Below are 18,168 nucleotides of genomic sequence, written 5' to 3'. Positions count from 1 at the left end.
AAAGAGCATTGCGTGCTGCACACTACCACGACAGGCAGCCCCACAGAGCAGTACAGGGTATTATTTTAACCGGCACAGGCATACAAGTGGAGACTCATGATGCTAATTACAGCTGCCACACAGCGATTCACACAATGCGGGTACTTTGAAAATAATAATTCGCATTTTCATCAAATTATTTTTGATATAACTTGAATAACCTACAGTGTGTGAAAAGAGAGGTGGAGGAGTTATTAAACATTTACAGATATGGTTGCTCATGTGAGTTAGCATTTAACACAGACCCACAGCTAGCCATTTTCAAATCAGAGTGTTTAAAGAAGTCACAGAAGCAGAATAAACTGCTGAAGCTCACAGCTCCTCTTTCCTCTTGGGTCCTTGGCCAGCCTCCACAGCACCCGGGTGTGCCCCAAATTGCAGGTTGCAGACTGCTCTGAGAAGCAGCTTTAGGATTCTTGCATATTGTCTCGAGTCTGTAAAGCTGCACCTCCTCCTGTCAGGCTTACAGACTGCTCTCCCCTAGGATATTATCTAGAAAAGAATTTCAGCTTATAAAACAGGTTAACCAGCTGAATAATACATCTAGAGGAACTGTATACTTTAGGATTTGTTTTCACATAACAGATCTGCTCTAAGGTACATCTTTTTCTCTTATTATTATTTTAAACCAATCTTCTGTGGAAAAGATTATTTTTGAAGTGCTCTAAGTACTGCCACAACATCTCCATTTGTTCAAATAAACTCAAATAAAAAGTGAGAGAAGCCTGTAGTTAGGCTGATAGTTCACTGTCATCATCTTAAGCCATTATACTCCATCTGTGGATTGCTAAAGAGCTGCTTAACGGCCTTGTATACTAGCACATTTCATTCGGGCCCCTTACATTTCATTTTCCTCCTCTTGCACAATAAATACTTAAGATCTCTTGTTGCGGTTAATCATGGAGAAAGTAAAATATCAGTCAAAAACTCAGCAATGTTTGTTGTATAATTTTTGCTCGCTGTCCTCCCAAGAGTAGAAACTAAGGGCTACCTGGAAGAGTTTAATGTGTGCTGGAGTTCATGAAAGTATCTAGACACAGGCAGAAGGGGCATCTCTACAGACAGCTGGCAAATCATCAAATGTTACAACATAAATTACCATGCCACTGACCTATTTGCATTTGCAACTCCGATAAGAGAGTAGCTGTTGATCCTGGTTGATCCTGGCAACACGATTTCAGAAGGATTCATTTCAGAATCTGCTAGCAACTTTGGACCCTGTTCTTTAGACGTAACTGGAGCTCTGCTAGTCCATGGTGACTGAACAGAAAAGCCACGGAGTCATGACCTTGGAGTACTGCCTGTTCGCTAGATTTTGTAGCCACCAAATTCTGCCCCTTGTCATTTCTGCCTTCAAGCATTAAGCTGTTCAGATGGTACTGGGAAGTCAAGGGTCCACTGGGTGTCTAAAGCATTAATTTGAGCAGACAGTACCAAGCTGCTTCTCCTGTCTTCTGGTACGAAACTGCACTCTGAGCACTCACTTGCACCCAGGTTGCCTTTGCAGGGATTAATTCTGGTCAAAGCATTAAGAACAAACATCACTGTTGTTCACCAGACCTGGCCACATTAAACCCTTCCTCAGACGTCAGGTCACATCCTTCAGGCCTCGTTTTCTTACAGCTACTAGGTAGGCTTCCTGTGAAAGTAACGAGCAGAAACAGCAAGATACTGTAACCTAATGAAAGAAGCAGTGAAGTTACTGACACAGAGAGGAACTATATCAAAAAGCCAAAAAGCTAGAACAAATAGATCACCTCAGAGACCTGACTGGATGCCAAACTAAAACAAACAAACAAAAACAAAACAAAACAAACAAAAGAAATGTACTCTAATTTCTTAAATGATCATGCATCTTGGACAGCATTTGCTATTTTCCAACTTTAAGCAACTAATGTGATTCTACTACAAAGAGTTTGAAAATGCAGACCTAGTAATGCTTCTGTTCCATCAGTGTGACCAAGACAGGTTGTGATACTATTAGAAACAAAAAATACCTCATCTCTTACTAGCCACTGTAGCAAAACCTCAACAGACAGATCCAGAAGTATACCTTCACCTCGCTAAGGATCATGCAGTCTTCTCCCTTAGACACATAGGGAAATATACCCTGATTTGGTAATAGAGTAAGTTGTTATTGACATAATGACATTGAGAGGAATTAGGGGGGAAAAAACAACACAAACTGATGGTAGGGTAAGAATAACAAAAGCAAGTAAACAAATAAAATGAAACAAAACCCAAACAACTTGATGCTACACCTACGGTTTTTTTAACCCCAAACTGCGTTGAGCGTTAGCAATGTCAGATGCAGTGATCAAAACTGGAACTGCTTGAAGGAGAAGTTAAAACAAACGGGAAAACTATTAAGGGAACAATCAGAAGACCTGCTCCAAAGGACCAAAAGGGATGACTGTCGGAAACATGAGATACTATAAAGAAGAAAATATGTATAGAGAAAAAAATAGGGAAAAAGGAGAACCATGATATACAGTGGTGGGAAGGGCAGTATTTGTCACAAAAAATTGTGAAATGTACGATTTTGCCATATTCATACCTCACGTCTAGCATCTGGCTGACACAGAAACCACTGCCTATCAAGAGTGGAAATAGCTGGGTTTCCCAGAACAACATTAGATTACAAAGGTAATTTTTCCCCTGTGCATGGGTTTCACAATTTATGAGAACAGGGCAGATGACCAAATCTACAGCACAAAAAGGGGCAGTCCTCTATGTAACTGCGTATTTATTTGTACATGTTCAATATATTTGATAATACACATTTATATTTAAAGGTAATTGTTTAAATATACAGACACATGTATTTGTGCACACAGTTATCAGGCTGGCCTTAGCTATTTTATCTTTTCATCCCAGGAGAAACATTTTATTGTTCTTATTTCAGGAGGAACAACTTACATGTTAGTACCATAAACTGAATGATGAAACTCAACACGTGTTTCACAAAGCAACATCTCCTATTATAAAGAAAAACAATGCATTTATTCACATGAAATAAAGAACCTCTGTTAAAAAGCTGCAGTGCAAGGACGTACTGTATATATATGAAAATAAAAGACATGCAGCAAGCGTTCTTAGCATCTACATTCAAATTGTGCATGTATGTAAAATTCAGGACTGAAGTTTCCCATTATTCTGTGAGAAATTTTTATTTTATTTCACCTTATCCTTCTTGTGCACTAGAGAGCAGTATGATGGGCGAGACAAAGAAATAAATATTGTCAGAGAGAAAGTGAACGTACTACGTTTATTTTATGCAATTGCAACTACTGTGAGACTTTGACCTTTAAAGAGAAGGAAAACTTGAGAGAAAAAAGCATGTGAGATGAAGCCAAGGATCTTATAATGGTACTTCCAAACTGATGGAAGCTGTCCCAAAATAGTTCAAATATAAACTCATAGTTTTCTTTGCTAATTTGTGGTCAGTATTAAATGCATTAACAAAACGATCAATTCTTTCGCCAGCTTAAAAGTCTTAAGGACTTCTGCCAAAGATCACTTTTGTAAGAAAATATGAGTTTATCTCATTCTGCTGATCTGAGAGGATTGTTCAAAAAAGTTCTCGTCCAGGATCCAAATGCTACTTATCTTTCCTTTAAAAGGGAGGGGAATGGGAAGAAGTGCTGTATCTACAGCAGGCTCATGTTCACAGTCTCTACCCTGGCAGGTGCAACTTCAAGTAGATGGACATGGACAGCATGAAGGCCTACTCACCCCAAAAAGAGTCCCAGTTTTGTTTCTAGGGGGTTGTGAACACACTGTACTTCTACAGATAAAGGAAAAAAATCCTTCTTTCCTTCTTAAAGTCCTAATTCGGTTTGAAGTCTGTTATAAATTGCAGCAAAATAAAGCGATGTGTTCATAGCTGTAAGAACGAACTTCAGCTATCCCAAAGCTCTGCATACTCTCAAGTGTACAGCTGAAGAATTCCTAGTGGTTCCGTTTTATTCCAATGTCTGAAACCAAATCTTTTTTTCAACATTTAGCTTAAATAACACTCAGCATGAAATGTGCATACTGCTAACCTCCCTTCCAATTTAAGATACCCTCTAGTTTTCTCAAGTATTCAAACAACGTTAGGCTCACTTAGTAATATGCCTTTTCCATTAATTTGCCATTTCTTGTAGATGTTTAAGAAATGCCTTTTATGGAACCGAAAACTTACCAATCTTTAACCAGCAACACAGAGATCTGCTCTGACCAGCAGGGAGAAATTCTTTGCGTGTTAGAGAGGAACAATTATTGCCAATGTTAACCACAGACACCGCTAACACAGCATACAAAAAACGCAAGACATGAACATCTCTCAGACTTCATCACCATTGCTGTTTTTCCCATAATTTTCCTCTGTTTGCTAGTTTGGAAGCTTTGGTCTGCCCAGGGATCCAAAAATGTGTTGCTGCCCATCACACAAGCAGAGGCAAAGCGAGAGAGCTTCTTGAAAATTCTCAGAGCTTCTGCTTTAATTCTCCCAATGCAGTTCTGTTTCAACAAGCCTGACACGTCCTCGAGGATCAGCCCAACGTGACAACAGTCTTCCTTGTTCATGGCAATCTATACACCACCACAACTGCTCAGAGCAAAACAACTGCGAAATTGTTCTGATTTAGTAACCTCCACGTAAGGCACAGACGTACGCCTCTCTCGTGGCTGTACTCTTTAACAGAATCTACAATTATGAAAGCCAAGATTACTTCTGATATGAACCACCTTCAGATTTTAGGAACGCCAAACAGTCGCAGGCTCTCAGCATGGAGCATATGCTCCAGCTCATCAGCCCAGAGATCCTGATGGCAACAATCACAGTAATTTTACAGTTACAGAAAAGAAATCTTTGCACACTCCACTGTCTTCCACGTTACTGCTCCCATCTTACTGCCAGTTTCTAACCAGGACCTGTCAGAGTACTGCCGTAAAACTGGTGGGATGTTATGTCCCTGGTGTAGGCCGCCGAGCTTTCCTGCTCCAAGCCCAGCCCAGCCAGAGGGCGACTGGGCCCAGGTGCCACAAGATGGACACCACGCACTGCTGCCAGATGTCTTGCTGTGCCCACAGAGCTCATGTCCAGCCACCCGACAGCGCCTCAGGAGCCCCACCAGGCCCATGGAGATGGCCCACGGGCACACAACCCCTGTGCTCTCGGCAGACAGCAGCTCCTGTCAGGAAACGGGAAACACTGGATGAGCCCTGTGTGTATGGCAGTGCTGGCACAAGAGAAAGGCGCTGCACAGGAGCTTGCCAAGAACACATTAAGCCATTTCGGGGTATCCCTGGAGCAGAGCTACCTGTGGGTGACCTCAGCACTGATTGGGGCAAGGACCAGCCGCTCCTCGCCTCCTCCAGGCTTTGGGCAGCCTCCCCCTGTCCCTTCCTACATGGGGCTGTCAGGCCAGCACTGTGGGGACTTGCAGCAGAGTTACCTCTCCCCTCAGTGTGCACTGCAAAGCGCCTTCTCACCAACACTAGGCATGCTGCAGGCGGGCAGGGGCAGCCAGGCCCTCTCCAGTGCCCAAGGTTTGCCTCACAGCAGGCACCCACACCCTCTGTTTGCCAAGGAAAGCAAACAGCAGCGGTACGCTCTGTCCTGAGGCACCAGGAGCTGTAGCTTCCAAGGAAGTCACTCTGAGGGACGGTTACAAGACTTATCTGCAAAGATAGCATAAATGTCTATGCGGGTCTAAAGTCACTGAGTTTAAACAGGGCGGGAATTAAACTTATCTCGGTATGCTCCGCAGCTTGAGCTAACATGAACGCAACCTGCCTGCTGCACTTCAGCCTTCCTCCTCCTCAACGCCAGGAGCCAAAGGTAGCTCGGGCATCTTGGTCACTGGGAGTACAAGCAGCCAGTGGTCGCACTTCCCTTCCAATGGCTCTAACATCAATGTTAACCCAACCACACTTCAGGCACTTAATAAATTACAGCTTTTGCTACCATCTTACATACTGAACTAGAAAAATAGGAATAAAAAGACTACATCTATAGTGTAGATAAAAGATCCATACTGTACAGCCAACGTATAGCACCCTGTATACAACCGTGCCACACAGAGCACAGAGCTAAAAACATCATGCCAAAGTGACCATTTCTGTAAGAATCTCTTCAAAATGCTGTCTATGGTTGGTATCTTTTATTGAATGCACACAGTGTTTCAAAACCCTCTCACAAACACGAGCCCCCACCAGCACCCTCAGGACTCTGGCAGCCCAGCTAGGGCTTTACCCACTTTCCCAAACAAAGGCGAGCTCTGCTGTTCAAATTACTCCCTCAGGGACACGTTGTACAACCCCTCCGACTTCATTTTACTTCTTCACTAATACCACTGCAAACACACTGAATGCTAATAATAAATAAATTATTCAAATATTCTGTCTCCACAGAGGCAGCACGTGAATCATCTTCCTGAAAGGAAACTCCTGAAGAGACTGTCAGGTACCCTTCACGTGTAGGGGGGAGCCAATTTAAATAATAATGCAATATGAATGAAAAGTGATTTATCATAACAAGATAGCAGCTTTGCTTATAATTCAATGGGTTGACTGAAGTCAAGTCATCAGCAAATGCAGAGCATGGCTGTTAGCACATTTTCAAGAAGGGTGGGACAGGTCCTTGGAGAAGCAAAATTTGTAAAGACAACAGGGTGAAGTCAAAACATTTGGTGCTCTTCTGATGAAGGCAGTAAGCTGGCGAACTCAGCTGGACACTCAAAACCCCCAGATCTTTACAAAACAGTTATTTATGGCGTTAAAAATCAATTTCTAGATGTACCTTTAAAAGTAAGTAGCCTGACTGAAACTTCAAGAGGAAAAACAACACTAAAATACACTTTTTGTTAGTAAGAGCTAACAAACAGTACCATTGCTTTTTACAATTAGATTCCTCTCTGTTTAAGGTTATCCCATTAGTGGAGCATCAAAATATGATACAGAGACAGTATTTTGTAGACTGACAGCTCTGGGCAGTGAGAAGCACTATTATCATCATTCACATTTCAGAGCAGAAAACCAAGGAATTATAACCCCAAAGCAAAAAAGAGTCGTCATTCTTGGGGAACATGAGATTCCCAAATATGTGTTAGGAAATGACTGTTCAGTTACATTAGGGCATTAGGGTCTTGCCCAAGGTTGTATTATAGATCAGAGCACATAAATCAACCTATTCTAAGGCTGGACTATCTTGCATCCCTTTTATACTCCCGTGTGCCTCTCTTCTTCTGGTCATCATTACATTCAAGCATTATACGATATTAAAATATTTGTAATATAAACGCTACCTTGCCTTGTTTTTTGTTTTCTTTGCACATCTAGATAGTAGAAGAAAACAGAGTGATTCTCTCAGAACTGGTTTTCTTATGAGATGTAAAGACATACAATTCTGAAAACTATATGTACATTAGACTTACTGACTTCTCTTACTGACTGCCTGTGTAGTGGAAGGAGCAGGTGAAATGAATTTCCACCTCTACAAGAAGCCCACTGTGCCTGCAGTGGCCCTCTGGTATTTGCTGGTGGATGCTGACCCACGCATCCCAGTTTTTCACAGTATCAGAGGGAGAACGTGGGCACACGCATGCACACTGGCACCTCCTCTGTGAGCCTGTTGCCAGCTCCCATCCTGAAGGCACAGAGAACAACTCCCCACACACCACTCCAGAGGAAAGACCGAGCAGAGCGTGTTGGCAGTACATCTCCAGAGAAACTGGTCCCTACTTCTGCTGTATTTGTACTTTGGTGTCACTACTAACACAAAAAGCAGGCTGAACATCTTGATTTATAAGCGTGGACAATTCTAATTTAGCCTTTATAAGGGAAACCAGTAACAGTTGCACCCCTTCTCCCTCCTCCCTGCTGGCTTATTTCCACCTCCGCAAGTGCTTCTATTAATAGCCAATACTTGGAAATGTGAAGTCCCAAATCTGCTCTCTCATTTCTTACAATCAATCACTCAACGGACAATGGATTAAGTGGACTGTTTGCTCATGTCAAGGATTCTCATGCTTATTAAAGGAAAACATCTCTGTGTGAATGTGTGCCTGTTCATAAATGAGCTGGCTCCCATCTTTAACACAGGACTTCTCAGGCCTGGTTTGTACACTTATTGCCCAAAATAAACTTTCTAAATAAGGGATACAGTTCTTTTTGCTCTCTCAAATCAATTCCAATTCTTATCCAAGAATAAAGTGAGCTGCAGGCTTTGGCCATCTCCTGAAAATCTCATGTTATGGTCAGCTACCAGATGGCAGTACACTAAAATGTGAAATCCACCATCTCGGACTGATGGCATCACGGGCTGGTATCTTGCCTGCAGCAGTAGCGCCCAGATTCATCATATCCACTCTGCAACAAATTCCAGTCACTGTCTCCTACCAGTCTTGGCGATTGATAGCTGACCTGTGAAGACAGAGTCATCCAGCTCTTTCCTGCAAGAGCTCATCACAGGCAGTGCCTGCCACCTCCAGCTACAGCAGGGGCAGCTGGACCACGGCAGATTATGCCCACGTGGTCAGAAGCATCAGTGAGAGATGGAAGTGTCTTATAAAACGCCTTCTCAGAGAAGAGGCTGAGCCATCACCATGTGAGCATCGTATCTCTTGCTCTGTTCTAGAGAATGAGGATGCCTGTTCCCCAGGGCTGATGGTACAGAGCAAACAAAGCAATGTGTGAGCTCCAGGAAAGACAATCCCTCCTTTCTAGGGCTTCCCCAGCCAACTGGGACCAGAGCCCATGCAAGACTCCTCACTCCTCTCCCATCCTCTGCAAATGGGAGGGGATTTTTGCCAATCTTTTCTTCCCCTTTCATTAAAAGGGAATCACGACCTTAAAGGAAAGCTGGGCAGTCTAAAGTCAGTTCACTGACTGCAGCATAAATGCAAGTCCAGGTCTGCAAGAAACATTTTTCACATCTCTGGGGTAACAGTTCATACCTTTAACATCTGCAGGCAGCAGATTTAAACTGCACTGATCATCAGCAAAGCAAGCGGAGGAGCTTGCCCTCAGAAGAAAGGAGGCTGTACGGCAGAGATCACGGCTGTACCTCTGGCTGACCAGGAACTGCTGGAAGCAGTAATCCCAGGTGGACTATCCAGTCACACTGAGGAGGATCATCTCCATCTTTAGCTACAACCGCAATAGCAGCCAGATGACCCAGGCTCATTTTCCTTCCCTGGATGACAAAGAATCACTCACCATGCTATCACAAGGGTCTTCTTCTGCTGGGCTTTGACAACAAGCTCAGAAAGCTTACCCAAGAACCCCATTATGCCTGGCAGACATGCACTTGCCTTAAAACACAGGGAAGACACTGTGTTATGTCAGCGCTGTCCTGTCAGTCATGGGGCTCCTGCATCTTCTGGGGCAGCTTCCGCATCTCCTACACTCCTATTTCAGTCCCCACTGGAGCAGGAACAGCATACGCAAATCTCTGCTTTCACAGTACAGCGTTCTGTTTTCTTGCCAGCTGTAATTATACCCACAAGCACCATCTATGTACACTTCCTTGAAACTCACAACTGAATAAATTCGATACAAGAAGACATAGTAATATGTTGCATTTAGTTTTATTGAAGTGTGAGCGCAAATAAAAAAACAAAGAAGAGTGTTTTTTTGTTTTTCTCGAAAAGAAAGTTTTATCTTTAAGAAACAAAACAAAACACCTCCACAGTCCAGTTACATCTTACAGGTGGTACGTGGCAGCTGAAATTTATATATGACTGCTGCTAAAAGTTAATTAGAAGATGTATTTTTAATTTATTCAAGGAGAATGATAGATATGTCGCAAAAAAAACTTTTGTTATTGCAACTGATCTGTGAGCAACTGCATCCTCAAGACAATTATCATAAGCTTAATACTCAAGAGCAGTGCAGAAGAAACAACACAGATTTTATTTGAACATGACGCATTAGTTGCAAAGCTTTGAAGTTAATATGAATGTGTCCCCACCTATCTCACCCAGCACAAGGTCCTGAAGAGTTTTGTATTATGTCCACCTTAAAGACTTTTTCCCATCATGCATTTTATTAAATGAAAATGCATGTGAGAAGACAGCTGAAAACAGAAAGAAAGAAAAAAAACAAACACAATGGGAACAAAGGCTCTCAATACAGAAGGTGTATTAAGCAATGATTTTGAAACAAACAATACAATATGTACAATAATGAGTTACAGACACCGATGTAGCAAAGGTAAAGCAGTAAGAGCAGAACACTGCATTTTTGTCCTGGGAATCCTGAAGGCTAGAATGCAGCAATCTCCTTGGATATAAAAATTAGTTTTGAGAGAAGGTATCCAAACCTGGTAAGGCTGAAGGTCCTACCCTTTTCACATTCTGAATGGGATTTCATTAGAAGACCGAAGAGCACAAGGATATAAGGTGCAATCCTCACCTAGCAGAAGGAGCTCAACATTTTAAAAAGCACCTGTGTAAGTGACTTACTCAGCCTCAAAATTAAATTCACCGTTTGTTTGTTTTAATCATAAAGTTAATGCTAGAAGCCACAGTACCACAATCCTCAAAAAAGAAACTGAGGTAGCCATCTTGTATCTAATAAAACAATAGGTAAAAGGAATAGAGCATAGATATTTTAGGAGGTAAGTTCAAAATTCTTCAACAAAGTACAAGCAAAGATGGAAAGGAACAGAGAATTAATCCCACTCACGTCAAAGACATTAAGGACATAGAATAGCTACAATGAATTTTAACTTCCCCTTCTCTTCCTCTGCTATTTTGAGGTACACAGATAACTGGTTTCTCAGTTGCTCTTTCTCTGGAGAGGTAAGTTAAATGCTTTACAATGGTTAAGATTACTTTGCCAAACAGTTCACGTATAAAATGAATGGAAACCAGGAGCACTTGCTAGTCTTTCTTGGCTCAAAGAAGTACTACTTACATTGCAAAATTTTTTCCTCTTCATTCCCCAAACCAAAAAAAAAAGAACATTATCTTTAACAACTCAGAAGAAATGAGGTGTGACAAGTGCACACAAATATTACATTTACTAAAATTTCAGAACCATTCAGTATTATTGTCTGTAACACGCACTGAACATTCTTTTCACGTATAGCAAAATATTCATCAAGTAAAGACAGTTTAAAATCTCTTTGTTACGTACACTTTTGCCAATTAAATGGCAGTGTTATAACCAGCAACAGATATTTGAGTCAATTTTTCATTCCCTCATTTGAATTAAGCTGGATATAGGCACTGGCAGAAGGCACTTAAGATGGTCATGTAAGGTAGGACTTGATAAACCTCTCCACCCCCTCACCTCCAACCTCCCCGCAGCTGCTAGCATTCCTCCACACAGGTCTTGTGGAAAAGACAGGAGCAGCAAAGAGGTGGATACACTATTTCCATGCAACCTGCTGAAGCCTGTGCATGAAAAGAGCTCATTGTCAGTAAAAACAAAAGAAAGAAAGGAAGAAAGAAAGGCTTTGTTATTTTGTTGTCTTAAAATCAAAACCAGTAAGTGTTAGAAGATAACCTTAAAAAGTTTTTCTTCACACTCTCATCCTTCAAATCTCATTGCTGGATCGTGTATATTAGAGTTCAATTTGGCTGGCTTTTCCTCTTGTAATAGCAACACAGGATGCCAACTCAGTTAAAGGTATGTTAGGCTTTGTTAGCTGCTTGAAAAGGCAGTCATCTCTCTTTTTTTCTCTGTTTCTTTAATATGAAGAAATGTTTTGCATTTTTAAAATTTTTTTAGCACCCCTCCCCCCACCCCCAATTGGAAGCCAGAGGAGGGCAGAGGAGAAGAGAGTGGAGAACAGTGCATTTTTCTTTATTGGCAGAAGGTTTTAAGCAACAGCCAAGGCAGGGAGGACTACAAAATAGCTGATTTTATTCCTGGATATCTTGCATGAAAGGAAGACATAAAACATTTACGCCATACAGACTTGACAGAATATTTTACATTCCATAAACTAAATTACAAAAACTTTATATGTGCAGGTAAACATTTAAAAATTGAACTCTTGAACAAATGAAAATGAATCAAGCCTATCTATTCACAACAGTGTTAAAAACAACAACAACAACATTCCCAGACTGCAAAGACTGCAGATCTACCCTACTGAGACCAAATTCAAAAGCTGCCAAGCACTACAATTTATATTGTCTCTGACTGTTAAGAAATAATCTAAATGCTTTAATGTATTTAAAATGTGTATGAGTAAATCTCAGCAAAGGTATTAGATAACAGAATGATGCAAACTCTCATATGTGCAAGGAATCAGTTGAAAAACATTCTGAGGTAAACTATAGATGTTGATGTTGTGTTACATTGGTGGGTTGTAGGTGAGCACTACTGCCTGCCAATTATTCACTTGTGGGCCTAGTTGTGAGTAAGACTTCAACCGAGGTAATTTGGATAAATGTTCTGGAGGATGTTACACAGCATTTTCTGGCAGAAAGAAAGCCATAGAACTCTTGGTACCATGTGAATGAACACAAAACTAAGACACTTCATGGACAACTGATTGCAAAGACCATAAAATCATCTTAAATGACATAAGTTACTTCTGCACCATACACAAACATATAGAGTCTGGGCAAACAGCTTTCTGTGCTCTCAAGACATCCCTTAAGAATGACGGCAGTTCTATGTGCACAACAGCAGAAACATGAATACATTTAGCAGTCAACAATGATTGCAAAAAGTCCGCTAAGACAGACGGAAAATCTTCACATATCAAAACTGCAAACCTGTTTATATTGTCCATCTAAAGTAAAGAAAATATCTCAAGTTCCTCTGTGAAGATAGGCACCCTTAAACACCGTTTACCTGCTACAGCTCTGCTACCTACCTTTGGGTACACTTCGGTATCAGCACAATTAGGGAGCAAAAGAAAGGACATCTCACAAAGAACAACCCTGCTTCATCTGCACAGCTAAAAGCAGTTTTACTGGAACATTTTGTTCTAGGCACACTTTATTCCACACATAGGGAAAAAAAACCCACACCTTTGTCATAATTTACTGTAAGCAAATTAATAATCTGAGAAAAGAAAAAAGAAGCAGCAACTTTTACAGACTACACTCACTTTATGCAGTAAATCGTCATTTTCAAGGCACCAGATGCGCAATAAAGGAAACAGATTAAAGGAAACAAAAACACTTGGTTACTTCTTGCCCAGTGAATATTACAAAAGCTGTGCAATTTGCAAGAGGTTAAGTAGAACAGTTACTCCGAGATGTAGCATCCATCACCTACCTTGTAGAAGGGCTCCATTTCTCTTGAAAAAGGTGCTTCCTGGCCAAATGGGTGGACCTGATGTGCTAAAGGTAATAAGAAATAAGTGTAAAGAAAATCTCATTTACATTAAATAATTGTAAATTACTATTTATATGAATGCTCTTTTGTTTTTAAAGCTAATGCTACTTCATGGCATTTTTGCCTTCAAGCAAGAGTCTCAAATCTCACTTTAAAAATAGGTTAATTTGATTCAAGATGCATTCTCTTCACAAGAAGAACAACTCCTCAGCACAGCACACACCCACACTCTCATTTAGAGGAAGAGAGAAAAAAGCAATTTGGCATAAATAATAATACAAAAAATGCAAATCAACGTCAAAAATATTTACTGAATTCTCAGTACAGCAAAATATATGCCTTTTTTCAAAGCCACCTGCTAAAAACCCAAACGCTTCATGGCTTTTACTCAGTCATAACCACCCACCATTCCAGCTAAAGTACTAACACGAAGAAACCTTGGCCAAGCACCACCTGGCTCCTGTACCTACACACGACTACAGCCACCAGCGTGCCCTATGTGAAGAGATTCACTCACTGCACCAGGAACCACTGCGGTAAACAAGTTGTCCCAGGAGCGCCAGAAGGAACCAAGCTTGGTTTTGCTATACACAGGGGCTGGTGACCAGGGCTGCCAGCTCTCACCTTTTCAGCAGTCGTGCCCATGGCAGACCCTCGGGTACCCAATGGGTCCTTCCCTGAGCTCCCAGCTTGCCTCTGACTCCCAACAGCGCTGCCCGCGGAGATGCACGGTCAGCACCTCTCCCGCAGCAGCCCCGCTGCTCCAGAAGGGCCGCTCTCCTTACACCACGTGCCACGCGTTTGGCAGAAGGATGGGTGGTTGTTTCTTAACAACAGGCTGCTGCTTAATGAAACAGGCTCCAACATAGGCCCTCTAAGACAATCATACGCGCTTCTACTACGCAATGATTTTATTGAAATTACTATCACGAAAATAAACTGTATCAATAATAGTTGTACATCCAAATTCTAGCACAAATTAAAAGCAAGAGACTAAATATCCTTTGGTAAGGCAACTCTGCCTTTGTAGGTAACCCATCTTCCTCTTCGGATGCAAGATGTGAACCAAGCCCCACACGCCATTCTTGTTCAAAGTTACCTTTGTCCTGTTTGAGTTGACTGCTGCTACAATGCAATGAAATGGAAAACAGATGCTGTTACATTTACAGCATGAGAAAAGTTTTGATAAAATGCCATATATAAAAGAAAAAACCGAACACCTACTTTTACAATTATTCTGCAGATATGTGCTAACATATAAAAACTTCACTGTGTGGCTTATTTAAATAAAGTGTTAAAATACAGACCATAAAAGGATCCAAGGCAATTACGCAAGTAATAAAAGCCTTCAATACTCCTAAACAAAAAGGGGAGTTGAGAGACACAGAGACCAAAACGACCAAAAAGAAGTTAAGTAGGTCTACATTCATAAGTGCTCAAGTGCACTGGGGCATGCACTTGTCTGAATACACATGCTCACTTCATACGGCTTAATATAACCAATTGTTTGCATTTCCTATATCAAGCGCCAGCTCCTCAAGTATAGCTCCTCAGCTCAGATGAAGGTCAAGGGCTGTTGAGGGCATCCACACTCCTGTCAAACAGGCTCGCCGCTTTGTATCGCGGCACAGTCCAGGACAACCTGTAGGACAGGAGCCACGAGGCTGCGAGGGGAAAGCCGCGGTGCAGCCCTCATACTGCACCGCATTGCTGCCACAGGAATCGGGATCCGCAGTGTGGCAACTCCGTGGGCGTCTCAAAAACCCAGGGAAAAAGGTGGAGCTGCGAGATGGAGCTGTAGCAAAATGGCACTGCCAGGCTGCTGTACGCTTCTGTCTGGGTGAAAGAGGGCTATAAAGGGAAGAGAGGGAAAAACTTATATATTTGAATAGACAAAATGTCTCCACTAAAGAAACAAAGCAATAGTGATTTATCTTATTTTCCAACTTGAATAAAAGCCCAAGGCTCTCATAAAAAACTCCATCTGATTCAGCACAAACCCACAAGAACTGAGAAAATTAACTGTGCCTTCCCAGGGAAGGAAGCTGAAGAATTCAAGCATGTAAATAATGTACCACAGCGACCGGTCAAGCCTTTCAAACAGCAAACTTCTGTGCTTGCGGGGCTTTGCTGGAGCTTAGTTAAGCCTGATCAGTATTGGAGAAATTGTCTTTCTGTTCCCAAACTTTTGCCTGTGAAGTCTCAGATGGTATTAATTATTAAAACATGTTTCAAGTTAAGAAATGAGAGAGTTAAACTATCTCTCACTTTAAAGTGTTCAGAAGCTGCTTCTCCCAGCTCCAGATTAGGAAACCATTTTTAAAAGTTCATTCTTCTAAAGACCATCCATAATAAAAAAAAAAAAAACATTTGGCCCATCTCAGGCATTTTCTCAAAGGAATCGTTTCTTCAGTTTAGTCTGTAACAGACTGGAGAACAGTAACTGGTTCTCCTATAAAACAAAAATAGGAAATCTGTTTTATGAACTAGCATTTGTTATCAATACATGTTGTAAGATTAATGTTTATGCAATTAGAATTATTAACAGCAGAGTTTCTCCCTACACTTATGAACTAAGCACACTGACTAAGGTCAAATTTCATTTCCAATAAATCCCCACACAACTACTGAAGAAAAGTGGAAACTAGTTTGAGCTCTTGTATCACTCACTGCGAGAACGCTAGTGACCTGATATATCGGTGCCATGCACAGGTCTGGTTTGACTTAACTTCCCAGCAGCAGACAAGCACAGAGTACTTTTTCTGGGCTTGGATCACCAGTAAAGAGCTGAAATTTCAAATGATCGTATTGAAAGAACACTAACTAGCACAGTTTTTGGATAAGAAGATGTGAAAACCTCAACAGTTACCTGTCTGTCAAGGGCCACTGGTTTGATTTGCAGAAAACATGGTCATTTCAAGCACACCTTTAGCCAAAGGGATATCCAGAGTGCAACAGTATTTGTTGCAAACTCATCGAATTTGTTGCACAAGCACCAAGTGACAAGTGGGACTGGATTTCCCCTGGAGCCAGCTTTTCTTCTGGTGACACGGCCGGCAGGAAACTTTGCTGTGCTGGGCCCTGGGCATGGGAAACTGCCTGACCCAGGAGGGGAAGCAGGGGTCTTTTGGAGGGAAGGCCTTTCCCCAGGAAAATGCTGCTTTGCTGAAATCTAAAACATTCCATGGGAATGCGTGGATTTGGACACCGCAGTGCTGGAAGCCAGAGCTGTGGGACAGCCAGCACGGCGTCCTGGTGGCCGGCCAGCCCCAGCGGCCACCCCATGCCCGAGCCCCCTTCAATTACTGCTACCAAAACGCATGCCACGCGTTTTACAAGGTCATTAAAAGGTGCGCAGGCTTCGAGAGACTTAAAAAAAGGAAATGTAAAGCCTTTGTCTTCTGGAATTCACATCGGAGCAAAGAGACTGCAGTTCCTAAAGCCAAGCACTAAAACAAACAAAAAAAAGCCAGGGCCTTTCACAGTTGCAGTATTTCGCAACTATGCCAAAAACTCTCACAGGCCTCTTTGTCGGAAAGGCCTGATTAATAGATTTAAAAAACCCAAACAACTGAAAATTCAAAACAAACTCAATTGTGTGGGCCGGCACACCACAATTAAGGGCTGATGAAAACAGAGAGGAAAGGCAGTAAACAGAGGCGAATGACTGTGTTACCCAACGTGCCCAGAGGCTGAGGGCAGGCAGGAGGACGCAGGCAAGGGGGGAAACAACCAACCTGCCCAGCAGATCCCCCACAAGGGGGGCTTCCCAGGCCCCTGAGGTGGGAAGCTGCTCTGCCTCCTGCCGGAGGGCAGCTGGTGCCAAAGCATGGCCTGGCCTGGCCCTCGCAGCAGCACCAGGAGCGCGGGGCAGGACACTTGGGAAGGGGATGAAGGATGAGTGGTGCCAGCTGTGAGACAAGAGCTGCTGTACACAAGGCACCCACACCAGGCACGCAGCAGCAAATGGCTGCGGGACTGCAGATGGGCTGCAGCGACATGGGGTGCTGTATCCAGCCCTACTAGCGGCCAACACGATGGGCAAAGGCAGCAGTGATGACTGACCGAAGAACCTCTTTTGCAGAAGGCTGCAGGAGGAAGAAATGCAGCTCTTTGCCCCAAGACCAGCACAAGCAGTTCCCAGGGATATGAGGAGTGGCTGGGAAAGCACCAACCCCTGGCGAATGCTGCCCTTGTGCCGGGGCCACTGGCATTTTTCAGGACAGCGATGCAACAAACTCCAGGAGCTGCAGATGCCAGGTGAAGGGACCAGAGGCATCACTGCCCCATGCTGCAGGTCCACCCTCACCAGCCCATCCCACAGTGTAAAATTCCTCACCCACACCTCCGACCAACAGTGAACTAACTGAAAGATACGTCGAGAAGGACATCAAACCTGGAAACTGCAAACCACTTCTCAAAGAGCAACCAGCGGAGCATCTTGTGGGTAGAGAAACCCACCTCCAGAAGTTCTGAAAAGCAATAGCAACACCACCATTTTTACATTCAAAGGCGTGGAGATAACAACAGCAATAGGTGCTTTCATCTGGCTGCAGTCCATCAAACCCTGCATCTAGTGGCAGCAGGGAACGGTGCTCCTGAAAAGTGCACTCAGCTCCTGAGGTAAGCTGGACGCAGCCTGCTGCCAGAAGGTGCTAATGGATGCCCAGCTAAGCTGGAAGACTGCAATTTTTACTGTTCCTTGAAAACTAATTTAGGATGGGGTGGTAACTGAGAAAAAACTTTGGTAGCGTATTTGCTGGGAATGTGGTATCCTTCGATGCTGGAAGATGAACAGCACGTCCTTATGCCGGCCACCTCGGGTCCTCAAGTGAGGAA

At 42.7% G+C, this 18,168-nt stretch overlaps 1 protein-coding gene across 13 annotated transcripts in view; it reads right to left on the bottom strand.

Annotated features, from left to right (window-relative positions):
• Positions 1-18,168, bottom strand: part of FOXN3 (forkhead box N3) — a 200,236-nt gene that overhangs the window by 63,714 nt on the left and 118,354 nt on the right. For all 13 annotated transcript variants that reach the window (XM_040560111.1, XM_040560107.1, XM_040560105.1 and 10 more), the window contains exon 4: positions 13,270-13,334. In XM_040560111.1, coding sequence (XP_040416045.1) covers positions 13,270-13,334 — 65 coding nt within the window. The remainder of the gene's footprint in view (positions 1-13,269; positions 13,335-18,168) is intronic.

The sequence above is a fragment of the Cygnus olor genome, chromosome 5 (assembly GCF_009769625.2).
Source record: "Cygnus olor isolate bCygOlo1 chromosome 5, bCygOlo1.pri.v2, whole genome shotgun sequence".
Taxonomy (NCBI): domain Eukaryota; kingdom Metazoa; phylum Chordata; class Aves; order Anseriformes; family Anatidae; genus Cygnus; species Cygnus olor.
This window is presented reverse-complemented; position numbering and strand designations above follow the sequence as displayed.